At 55.6% G+C, this 12,645-nt stretch overlaps 1 protein-coding gene across 1 annotated transcript in view; it reads right to left on the bottom strand.

Annotated features, from left to right (window-relative positions):
• LOC132079960 (gamma-aminobutyric acid receptor subunit beta-4) overlaps positions 1–11,595 on the bottom strand; it is a 78,208-nt gene extending 66,613 nt beyond the window's left edge. The window contains exons 1-2 of the mRNA XM_059482879.1: positions 11,038–11,595; positions 6,295–6,383 (exon numbers count right to left, since the gene is read on the bottom strand). Coding sequence (XP_059338862.1) covers positions 6,295–6,383; positions 11,038–11,117 — 169 coding nt within the window. The 5' untranslated portion in view covers positions 11,118–11,595. The remainder of the gene's footprint in view (positions 1–6,294; positions 6,384–11,037) is intronic.
• Between the last annotated feature and the right edge of the window lie 1,050 nt (positions 11,596–12,645).

Raw genomic sequence — 12,645 nt, 5'->3', positions numbered from 1 at the left:
AAATCTCAGTTCCCTGCCCCAAAAGGGCTGCCTCAAAGCATCTCAGAAGAAAAAGGAAAATTGAATCTAGATGCTCTGAGATTTAAATATTTTTTGCCACAGAAGAGGAGGGGAAAGCTGAAAACTAAAGCCTAGAAAGGCAGGTGAGCAGCTCCTGTGGCCCCCCAGACAGGCAGCCCAGCATCAGTACCCACTGCCCTCTTCCAGCCCCATATCCTGGTCCTCCTGCAGCAGCATCACTGCTCTGAGGTGCTGCCCTGGCACCAGAGGCAGTGGGGACACAGCCCTTGTGCCAGCCAGGTCGCTGGTGGCCCTGGGGACACGCTTGCTCCCCATGCACAGGGGCCAGCCCTGCAGTGGGTGCTGCCGGTTTCATCCCCCAACATTTTAGGACAGGGAAAAAAACCCAGCACGTACACGTTTTGGCTTGTTCTCAGAAATTTCTGAATCATTTTTCCTAAAATTTCTCCCCCCCCCCCCCCCTTCAAAAATCCAAAGCAATCTAGCTGCCTGGAAAAAACCACCGCCTGACACACAGTGGAAAACAGGGACATTTCGGGGAAAGCTTGAACAGCACCGCCAGCCTTGACCATGGAAGAAACCAAATTGCCGTTCCTTCCAGCACAGGAGCACTGAGAGCAGCAGTTTCCCAGGCACACAGGGCTGGTGGGCCAGGGAAACAACCCAAGCACCCCATCCCTGCTGCTGCAGCCGTGCCAGCTGGTGCAGCCGCTCAGCCCTGCCAGTGTTGGAGCCCTGAACCACTGACGATGCTTCACTGCAACACTTTATGCATCAGCAATCATTTATTTTTACAATTCTGGCTTTCAAGTGATGCTGTTACACAGGGAAAGGCTGAGGATTTAATCCCCAGCTCCACTGAATCTGGAGTGGCCACTGAAGAAGGAATACTGGGGGGTAAAGAGGATGTGGGAGCAGGGTTGGGTGTCCAGGAGGGTGGAGGTGTAATGGAGCAGAAGGGGCAGGGCACAGGAGGGAGGAAGGCCAAGATATTGCAGCAAAGAGGGGTTTGGATATCCTAAATGAGGGTGGCAAGAGCTGGGAAGCTTCATCCATGACACAAAGCAGATGAGGAGCAGGACACAGGCTCTTTTCAACCCCCCTTTATGTTCTAATTTTCCTTAGGGAAGTTTGAATTTAAAATGGAGCAGAGAAATCTGCTGGATCCACAGACATGAAAATCCAGGATTTACTGTACAATCCCAAGGGCTTCACGGTCATTCTGTTTTCACCAGGCATTTCCAGACACTTGCATTCCCCCCAGAAGAAACACCAGGAACCCTGCACTCCAGGAGGGCTGGCAGCAAGGAGCACAGAGTGCCCTCACCTTGCTTTTGGCTACCAAGACCTGCAAATGATGCTGGAAAACCATCAAGAGCCATCTGCTTGGAACTCTTGCAAAGTTTTGGGCTGGAAACGTTGCACCAACAGAGAGCAGCTGAGTCACTGAGCTCAAGTGGGATCTTCCTGCCATTCCTTCATTGCCTTCTCTACCCTGGGGCAATATCATCTTAGTTTGCTTTCTTTTCCATTTTTTTTTCCTAACTAATGCTCCTGAAAGTGAGTGCCTAAGAGCACTTACAAGAGCCAGGGTGCTGCTCTGAGATGATTCTTAGACATTATCTGCAGCACCCCCTGCTCAGCCAGCCCTAAATCATGGCCATCCTGCTCACCTGGTGGTGGAATTAGTGCTCTATATGAATCACTCCCAGGCTGTCCATCCCCCAGAGCCAACTCATGGCACCCACCTGGGGTTTGATGTCCAAAACCTTCTCTCTGCATTGTTCTGGTCTTGCAGTACCAGGACAAAGATCTCTCTCTTGGAGACCTGGCTGCTTCTTGCTCCTCCCTGCACATCCCTCCTGAAGGCTGCTCCAGATCCTCACCACAATCCTGGCCAGACCCTTTGGACTTGTTTGCCATCATCCCTTCCTGTCCCCTCAGTGCCAGGCCCTCTCCTGGTCCCTGCATGTCCCACCCTGGGACTCTGCCACATCTCTCCAGCATGGGGTGACACCCCAGGTCTTGGGGACAGCAGCTGAAACAACAGAGGGGACTGTCCTGTCTTGTGTCCCCTGAAACACCAGAGGGGACAGTCCTGTCCTGTGTCCCTGAAACACCAGAGGGGGCTGTCCCTCAGGCTGCCCCCACATAACCAAGGTGGCTTTCCCATGGAGTTGCTCCCAGACTTTCCCATCATCTCCACCTGGCTCCAGCTGTCCCCTTAGGTGTCCCCTGCTCAGCCCAGCTCCCCAGGTGAGCACATGGCACTCATTGCCAGGGCTCCACCCCTGAGAGCTGACCTGCTCCACGGCCTAATGGGTTTCCAGGGGGGTGGGGGAGAGGGAGGAGAGCGAAAGGCTGATGCTTCTCAGCCACTCAGCTTGGCCCAGAGCTAACGAGGCATCTCAAAATTAAAAAGTGAACTGCAATCCCCAGCAGGCCTGTCCTCCTTTTGGCATTAGGCGGAGTTCTCTTTCTCTTTTTCAAAAAAATTTTTAAAAAAAGAGGACTGGGGAGCCACGAGTTATGTTTGGAGCTGTGGAAGCACCACATCCTGGGCAGGGTGGGGGTGCTGGGATGAGCCTGGGGGCTCTCTTAGAAAGACTGTGAGGGGAAAGATCTGCCTCACCATGGCAGGCGGTACATGGGAACAGGTCCCTCCATGTGCCTTCACACCCAAAGCATCCCAGCTGCTCCTGCTCTACAGGCAGGAGTGAACGGAGGAGGTACTCCAGGACGTGGAGCTGGGACATTGTCCCCAGGTTGAGGATGGGGACAGGGCAAGGTGACTGCCACTGATGTGGGGACAGGAGAGCAAGGAGGAAACAACTCTGCTGCAAGAGGAAAGCACGAGGAAAGCAGCAAGAGAGAGCAGGGAAGGGAGGAAGGGAAGCCAATTGGTTCATTACGTTTGTGGGTCGCATTCCTCATGTGGGAATCTGTCTGGGAAGGACCTGGCTGTATCCACACCTCCAGGGAGCCCAGCACTGGCTGCTGTCACCTTCCTGCCCCTGGTGCCTCACCCTGGAGCCACAGAGAGCTGAAGGCTCTGGCTTTAGAGGCACAGCTCACCCTGGTTCATGGGCAGCTGAGTGGCAGCTGCTTTGCTGCACTCCTCTCCCCTTGGGCAGGCAGCTGACTGTCCTGCCAGACCCCCTGGTCACTCCTGGCTAGCCCTGAGGCAGCTCCATGACATCCCTTTGGGGCACAGGGCTCCCAGCAGGACCTGCCACCCCTCTGAGGTGCCCCCTTGGCCATTCCCAGCTCACCCTCACTGGTGTTCCCAGGATGGGAGCATGGGGGTGGTGGGATCACCTCCCCACACAGAGAGGGCTGACAGCCCCCCTGCCCAGCTGGGAGGCAGAGGAGGGGGGCAGAACAGCCCAGGTGGAGCACAGGGCAGTCCTGGAGAACAGTCCAGTCCTCAGGATGCTGGAACTGGAGCTCAGTCCCACACGGCCCTGGGGGACAGCAGGGCTGCACACACACAGACCCAGGGCTTTGCCCAAACTGTGCCTTTTGCATGGAATCACAGCACATCAGAGCAGGAGAGCACCCACAAGGATCTGTCCAACTCCTGACCCTGTCCAGGACACCCCAACAACCCCATCCTGTGCCTGAGAGCATTGTACAAACACTCCTGGAGTTCTGGCAGCCCTGGGGACATGGCCATTCCCTGGGGAGCCTGCTCCATGTTCCAATCACCCTCTGGGGAAAGAACCCTTTTCTGATATCCAACCTGAGCCTCCCCTGGCAAGCTTCATGTGGGTCCTGTGGCTATGCCAGCTGCACACAACTCATTGGGGAGAACTTCAGCCTCTCCACAACAGGACTGGGAGCCACACAGGCTTAGACACCTCCTGGCATGACCCCAGTGTATTTCACTTAGAAATGGGTTTGATCCAAAAGCCCAGAGAGCTGGTGAGCTCTGGGTATAGCAGTGGTACAAGGAAACGTCCACCCCTTTCTGTGGCCTTGTAACACCAACAATCTCCAGCTTCCAGACCCCTGTATCAGCCCAGCTGCAAATGCTGCAGGAATTTTGCCTGGATAAGGTTTTCCTAGGGTGCGAGCCAGGCATGCTGAGAGTTTGGGTATCCCTGCACCATGAGAACCAAGGGGCTCCCCACCAGGACCTCACTCTCATGAGCAAAGGGAAGGACAAGAAAGGGTGAAGGGCAACAGTGAGACATTTACAGGGAAGGGGGTTATGCTCATAATTCTATTTCTTTGCTTGAGTGAGGAGAAATGCTGCTTGCACTTTGGGAATTCAGAGCAAAATCCAATGAAGTGCCAGGGCTGCCCAGCCCCATCCATCCTGCAGTGCCTGCCAAGCCCAGCCCAGCACTGCACAGATCTGTAGGGTCAGCAGAGGAAGGGCTGAGCCTGTCCTGGGTGCCCTGGGGGCTGCAATCAGTGAACAAAACCCACTGGCCCCTGCCAGGGCTCGCTGTGCTCCGTGGCTCTGCAGAGCCAGCTCTGTTCCTGCTGCACTGGATCCCAGTCCCTGCCGTGCCTTTGCACCCTGCTCCTCTTCCAGTTTTATGTCATCTCCATGGCTCTCCCCCTCATAAAATGTGACTGCACCAATTTCTGTGGTCAGGCCTGGCCAGGTAATAGGGACATGTCGTGTTTGCTGGGCAGAGCCTTTCAATCAAAGCCAGCCTATCCCATATTCTAAGGAGGGAAGATTTGGAAGCCCTGTTTGCCTGCAGGATGCTGCACCCAGAGCATCTCCCCACTGCCCTGGGTGACCTCCCAGGTGCCCACTATGGAGGGGTGGGCATCATCTTCCCCAGCCAGAGCCCTCCATGAGGCCAGGGCCCAGCAGCGCCTGGTGCTGCCTCCTGAAAGCCCCTGTTCCACCACGGGGTAGAACAAGGAGATGAGGGCGGTGGGGATGATGTTTGTGGGGTGGAAGGGACTCTGCTGAAGGGTACGGGGTGGTCAGAGCATGGGGCAGGTCTGGGTGAGGTGCAGGAAACCAGAGGCTTCAGGGAGAGATGGGTTTGGTCATGGGGAACAGCAAATTGGGGTGCCTTCAAACCCTGCTGAGAGCAGTGAGGGTATTCCTTCACTCCCAGCTTCTAGGAACTATGGGGCAGCCCTGTTTGGAGAAAACTGCTCCCTTGAGCCGCTAAATAATTGTCCCTGGCCTCTCTTCCCCCTGAGAGCACAGGCATGAGCCTGTGTCCCATCAGTCCCATGGAGAGGGACACCTGTATCTGTCCTCCTGTGTGCTGAGCATCCCCCAGCCCCACACATCTCCTCATCAGGAGGAAATAGCATTGCCCAGAGAAGACTTAAACCAGCCAAGCTTGGCAGGCGGAGTCCAGAAGCCCTCAAATCCCCCTCCCTGTGCTTTTCTAGTGCCTGCTCCTCTCCAAGGAATGGACCTCAACCAGACCTTGGAACAAAACAGTGCCCAAAGATTTTCCATATTTCATATTTCATCTCCACCAGGCCCTTGTGGTTCTCCTGCTTGCTCACAGGACCCAAGGGAGGAATTGAAGATCCTTGACCCCAGGGAATATTTTATGCCTCACTGTTGCTGAGGGAGCAGCATTGCAGGCCCACCAACAGCCCCACCAGCAATCACTTCAACCCTCTGCAGGGAAAAGAGCCAAAATATCTGGCACTGGGAGCAGAAATGGAGGAGGGATGACTTGTTGTCCGTGATGGAGGAAAGCTTGGAGCAGAAGAAGAGCTGAGTGTCTCTGTTGTGGCAAAATATCCCCAGAAACATCACACCATGGACAGCGCAGCTGCCTGCAGAGATGGGGGAAGCTGGAAGGAGGGGAGCCAGCGAGAGGAGAAGAAAAAGCAGGAGGGGTGACAGAAATGTGAGGGAGAAGGCCCTAAGGACGTGAGGGAGAAGGCCATAAGGACATGAGGGAGAAGGCCATAAGGACATGAGGGAGAAGACCCTAAGGATGTGAGGGAGAAGACCCTAATGATGTGAGGCAGAAGGCCCTCAGGATGTGAGGGAGAAGGCAGTGAGGACATGAGGGAGAAGGCTGTAAGGACATGAGGGAGAAGGCAGTAAGGACATGAGGGAGAAGGCCCTAAGGACGTGAGGGAAAAGGCCTTAAGAACGTGAGGGAGAAGGCCCTAAGGATGTGAGGGAGAAGCTGTAAGGACATTAGGGTTGGAGGTGTCTGAGGGGAGCACTGCCCATGGTGTGTGTGGCCAAGGGGCCAGCACAGACACAGCCCTTGCCCACTGTCCCCTGTCCCCTGTCCCCGTCCCCGTCCCCTGCCCCTGCCTCACCTCCGAAGTCGGGCCTGAGGCGGACGTCATAGCCCTTGAGCAGTTTGTCCACAATCTCTTTCACCACAGAAATATTTCCAGTGGAGGGGCTGAAAGACAAAAGAAGAGAGTTCTCATCATCCCGTGTGGCACCAGGGGTCCTGGCCAGCTCCCTCAGCATCCTTCACACCCCAGGGCACCAGAACACCTCAGCCACCAGCAGAGCCTCTCTGTGTTCCCTCTCACTCGTGTCTTCTGTCCTTGGCACAGATCCCAGCCACTTGCGTGCCCACAAGCCCCACAGAGCCCCTGAGCCATCCTGGGAAGGGCTCAGAACTCTCAGCAGTGTTTTGGTTCCTCTTCTGCAGCTCACCCTGACTCCAGGGCACCACAAGCTCTGTTTGTGGTGTCCCTCTGGTGTAGGCACCCCAGGGATTGGGTTGCTGCACCCCTCAATGAACACCCTGGCCACCGACCCACACATCCGGGGAGCTTCCCTGTCCCTGCCCACAGAGGGGTGCACAGACACAGAGGCAGGAATTGTCCTTTCTGTGCCCCAGGCTGTGCTTGGGGCAGCTGCAGCTCTCCCTTGCAGGTCTCACTCCCCCTCCTCAGCCCAGCTGGGCTCTTGCTCCAGGTCTTGCATCACCCAGCATGGACTTGGCACGTCCCAAGGTCCCCACCACACAGGTGGCCCCCAGCAGGCACCCTGCCCTGTCACACACCCCAGTGTGACTTCCCACTACACCCAGGGCTTTCTTCAGGTTATTGAAGCAAAGAATGAAGATATTGAAGAAACCAAGGCTCCTTTTTCTCCTACGGCCTCGATATACAGCTGATCTTTGCCGTGTAAAAATTCAGTTTCTGTCACTCAGCATCACTGTGACCTCTTAGCAACGCAGATCAAGAGGCAGAGCCAGGGAAGGAGAGTCCATCTTCCCCTCTGCGTGCCACAGCAGCAATCCTTTCCCTCCCAGCCCTTTAACCTGCACACAGAGAGGGCAGATGTCCTCCCTAACACCCATCCAGCAAGGAAGGAGCTCCTTCTGAAATCAGCCCAAGGGCCAAACCTAAACTGAAGGTGGGAAACCAGAAAGCAGGGGATGCTAAAAATACTGGACCTATTGTGTGCTGCGGGGTGTATGAGGTTTTGTGCCTGAATCCCCAGCCTCTGTGCCACCCTCGTCCCCTGCTTTGCATGAGAATAGAGACCCTGCCGGTGACAACTGCTGCTCTTTGCAGTCACCCACCACAACAGCATGTCTCCCTGTCAACACCACCTCCCACATCCATCCCAGTCAACCTGGAAAGCTGCACTGCCTCTGCCTGCCAGCCCCGTGCCAGGGGCTGCTACTGGCATGTCCCTGTGTCTGCACACACACACAGACACACACAGACAGACAGACAGGCAGACAGGCGTGCTCCCCCGGCTGCACTGAGCGGGTAGGGACTCCCTGACTGTGCACACAGACACACAGACACACAGGAGCACTGGGTGAGGCTGCAGAACAGGCTCAGAGGTGTGTGCATGTGTGTGACCACATCCCAGCCAGGGCCTGGGGGGGCCTGGGGGTGAAGTGCAGGGGCAGACCCTGCTCTGCTGGGGTGTGATGAGACACTGGGCTGTGGACATGATTTATGGGGAGCACAGAAGCAGGCATTTATGGGTCTGGTGATCCAGATTCTCCCTAGGGCTGTGGGTGGAGGCATGTAGGACCACCTGGGGGCCTCGGCAGCTCTCAGGGCTCTCTGGGACGTGCAGGAATTTCTCAGCAGGACAGGGATGTGCAAATGTGAGGCAGCCCCCAGCTCTGGTGCATGCCCAACCAACAAGCCCTTGTGCTGACAGGGGAAGGGGTCTGATCTCCCCTGCTGAAAGGGGTACAGCTCTTCCTTGCTGGGCTTTAAAAGGCCAGAGAGGTGGGCACAGGTGGGCACTTCCACAACGCTGTGCCCAGGCTCACAAGGTCCACTTGCACCTGTGGATTTCTCTGCAGGTGTGTGAGGTTTTGCAGCATGCAAAGCACAGTCTTGTCACTGAGCACTGAGAGCATGCAGCAGCACTTGTTCATCTCTAGACAGCCGTTCCTAGGTACACAGGCTCCCATATCCATAATATGGACACTGTGCATCTCTCAAGGGATTTGGACACCTCTGCCTGGCTTCCTACAGTGCATAAAACTCAGGAATCAGTGTTTACCTCATTGATATAAGAAGGAAAATTGAGGTAGAGACAGGAAACAATGTTTCAGAGGCCCTGCAGAAAGGGGCAGAGTGGGAAGAGGGCCGTGGGGACACTTTCCTCCTCACCAGCTACAAGGTGGCCTAGTGAGGGAATAAACCATCATGATTAAGGACAAGGTCTTTTGCCTCCCAGTGCTCCCTGTGATCCAAAAAGCCACATCCCTCCCACGGAGGAGGCAAGTTGTGCATTTGCCCAGCTGTGGGCGAGCAGCTGCATGCCAGTGCTATTCCTGGCGAATGTGGGTCTGCATCCGCTCGGGGAGCACGCACAGCCAGCCTGTGATCTGAATTCCAGAGTGCTGTGCCCCTGATTCTGTGTCAGTGGCCATGTGCTCTGCACAGCCACGTACCCTTGCAGCCCAACCTCTCCATTCCAGCACCCCGTGCTGCTGCCTGGGCTGTGTAGGAGTAGCTGGAGGCTCGTGCACATGGAGAGTGTTTTGTCTCCGAGCCGTGCACAGACACACATGCAGGCTGTGGGTAAAAATCAGTGCTGGACAGACAAACACACATGCAGGGACACTCATCTCAGCAAAGGGGCTTGCTGTGGGCTCTGAATGTCACACATTTGCTTGGCCAGTGCCTCCCGAGCTGCCTGTGTGTGTGTCCCCACACAGCAGGACCACACATGAATGGTGTGGGAAAGGTGGGCACGCGCCTGTGCCTGTGCGTGTTTATAGCCACAGGAACACAGCCCTGCAAGGACCTGTGCGTGTTTATAGCCATGGGAACACAAATCTGGGCACACACATCCCTGCAAGGACCTGTGCGTGTTTATAGCCATGGGAACACAAATATGGGTACCCACAGCCCTGCAAGGACCTTGCATGTTTATAGCCATGGGAACAGAAATCTGGGCACACACATCCCTGCAAGGACCTGTGTGTGTGCATGTTTATAGCCATGGGAGCACAGCCCCAGAAGGACCTGTGTGTGTTTATAATGATGGGAGCACAAATCTGGGCACCCACAGCCCTGCAAGGACTTTGTGTGTGTGTGTCTGTGTCTGTGTCTGTGTGTGTTTATAATGACAGGAACACAAATCTGGGCACCCACAGCCCTGCAAGGACCCGTGTGTGTTTATAACGATGGGAACACTAATGTGGGTACCCACAGCCCTGCAAGGACCTGTGCATGTTTATACCACAGGAACACAAATCTGGGCACCCATAGCCCCACAAGAACCTGTGTGTGTTTATAATGACAGGAACTCAAATGTAGACACCCACAGCCCTACCTATGTGTGTTTATAGCGATGGGAGCACAAATCTGGGCATCCACAGCCCTGCAAGGACCTGTACGTGTTTATAGCCATGGGAACACAAATGTGGGCACCCACAGTTCTACAAGGACCTGTGCATGTTTATAACCATGGGAGAACAAATCTGGGCACCCACAGCTCCACAAGAACCTGTGTGTGTTTATAATGATAGAAACTGAAATGTGGGCACCCACAGCCCCACAAGAACCTGTGTATGTGTGCGTGCATGTGCGTGTTTATAACCATGGGAACACAAATCTGGGCACCCACAGCTCTGCAAAGACTGCGTGCGTGTTTATAACCACGGGAACCCAAATGTGGGCACCCAGAGCCCCGTAAGGACTGCGTGTGTGCGCCGGGAACGCGCTGCTCCCTGTACACGGCTGAGCAGGGAGATGCCAGAGCTCCCCCCGGCAGGCGCAGGGACAAACGCACCTGCCCGCAGGTGTGCGGAGGGAGGGAGGGAGGGAGGGAGGGCGAGCAGCAGCAGCAGGCAGCGCTACCCCCGTGCGTGACAGCAGCGGATGAGCGAGCAAACAGGTGCGCTCCGCACACCTCGGCCAGGCTGGATGGGCTCCCGCACCTCCGGAGCGCTGCGAGTGCTCCGGGCACAGCTCAGGAGCAGCTGCAGCCGGAGCGGGCAGCGGAGCGGTGCCAGCTCTGCCCGGTGCCACGCAGGGCAGGTGAAGCCGTGCCGTAGGTGTGAGTGACACACGGGCGGGCACGGCTGGCTGCGCACACGCAGGGCCGGATCCGGATGCGTGGCACCCACAGAGGAGGTGTTGCATGCCATCAATCCCGCACGGCCGTGGGCATCGCCCCCGGAGCTCCGCAGAGCCGGGGCTGTGGCACGGCGCAGCTCGCACGGACGCGAGCGTGGCTGCGTGTGCGTGGCCAAGGCAGCCTTGCCGGGCGCCTGGCGCAGCTCCGGGGCTCCGGCGGCTCCTGCCGGCACCATGTTCCCCAGCAAACCCCCTCGTTTGGCCATTTTCCCCCGAGCTGGGCAGGGGGACGCGCACACACGCTCTGCGAGGTGGGCTCCGTCCGCAGGGTCTGCTCCCCATCTCATGTACGAGCATCCCTTCTCCCCCCGGAACGGCACGGGCTGGGGATAACGATAGCAGACGGCAGGGGAAGCGATCTGGGGAAAGAACCCCCTCGTCTTCCCCACATCCAGCTCGATGGAGAAAAGCCCGACCGAGACAAACAAGCCCTGTGCCAGCCCCCCTGTCCCCGCAGCCTGGGATCGCAATCCTTACCTTTGCGCACAGCAGGCGAGACAAAGAGCTGCTAAAGCAGAGACAATTCCACTCAATCTGTCTGCCTGAAATGTCCACATTTCCACAAAGACGAAGGATGAAAAAAAAAATCTTTGGAGGGGAGGGGAAAGAAAGATGGATCTTCTGAAATCCCCCTCCAAAAAAAGGGGGGGAGGGAAAAAAGAAACCAACCCCCCCCCCAGTTAATGATTTCCTAGAGAAAAAGAATAATGACAAAAAACTAAAAAATGAGGGGGAAAAATACCCCCCCGCTCCTTCAGTGCCAGTCAAAGAATTCGTTTCTTCTTCCTTTCAGCATCCTCTCAACAAGAGACATCCTCTGGCAATGGAGAAAATCCCAAGAGAAAGAAAAATAAAATGCCCCAAAATGGGCTCAGCAAAATGTGAAATTGAATCTCACAGGTACGCGGCAGAAGAAGAAGAAGGAAAAAAAAATTAAAAAAATTAAAAATAAAGGAAAAATAAAAAAACCCAACTCAGTGTCCCCTGAGCACTCCACTTGGATTATTTTTCCTCCTGCTCTTTTGCCATCCGGTTCTGCAGATGTTGCATGGCTCCTGCTACCCACCTTCAGAGAGGAGGAGGAGGAGAAAGAGCGTGTGTGTGTGTGTGTGTGTGTGTGAGAGAGAGAGAGAGAGAGAGAGAGAGAGAGAGAGAGGGAGGACGTGTGAGTTTTCGAGCAATATGATTTTATTCTGGATTTTACCTATTTGCTCCCCCTTTCCTCTTTATTTTCCGAGGGGGGAAGGGGAAGGCACCCAGCCCCACTGTGCTGTTATTTTATTTTAGGGAAATCTCAGGCTCGTCACTTGGGAGGTTTGGGGCTTTTGTGAAAAGGCTACAAAAAATAAAAATAAAAAAGGAACAGCAAATGCAGCCCAGTGAATAAAAAAAACCATAGATGCATGTGTAGAAAATAGATAAATCCCTGTCTGCAGGGAGGGCTGGATGTCTCCCTAGTGCTGTTGCCGCAGCTCCTGTGGAGTTTTGCTGCTCATTGCAAAGTCACAAGAGGAGGGGAGGAGAGAGGGAGTTTGTGGTTGGGGAGGGGGACTCTCTGGACAAATTGGGATCCTGACGTCATGGCTGACAGCATTAACCCCTGCTGGCTTGCAGAGGGGACGGATGAGCATTTTTGCTGAGGTGGATTTTTGGGTTTTTTGCCCGGGGAGGTGGGTGCAGGGAAGATGATGGGAAAGGTGATGGCATTTTGGCAAGAGGGGGGCTGTGCCTGGGCAAGAGGGGCTCAGCTGTGAGCGCTGCTGGGTGCTGTGGCTGCCTGAAACACTGTCACCAGCACAGGCTGAGCTTCCTCCTGCAGCCACAGAGATGGAAAATAAGGAGATTTACTCAGAATGTCTCTGTGCCACAGAGCCCAGTGGCCTGGTGGCTCCTCCAGGGGCACTGGGGGAGATCTGGAGGCTCTGCTGGGGCTGGAGACTCCCCCAGGCTGGGGAAGCCCAGCTCAGGAGGGATGCTCAGCTCTCCCTGAAGGATGCTGTTATGCATACAATGGAGTTTGTGGGAAAAGGGAGCCTGAACTTCCAGAAATGCTGCTGGGGATCAGCTCCTGGTGCTGGGGCTTTG

This window comes from Ammospiza nelsoni, chromosome 15 (assembly GCF_027579445.1).
Source record: "Ammospiza nelsoni isolate bAmmNel1 chromosome 15, bAmmNel1.pri, whole genome shotgun sequence".
Taxonomy (NCBI): domain Eukaryota; kingdom Metazoa; phylum Chordata; class Aves; order Passeriformes; family Passerellidae; genus Ammospiza; species Ammospiza nelsoni.
Note: the sequence above shows the minus strand (reverse complement) of the source record. Positions and strands in the feature narration are given on the sequence as shown.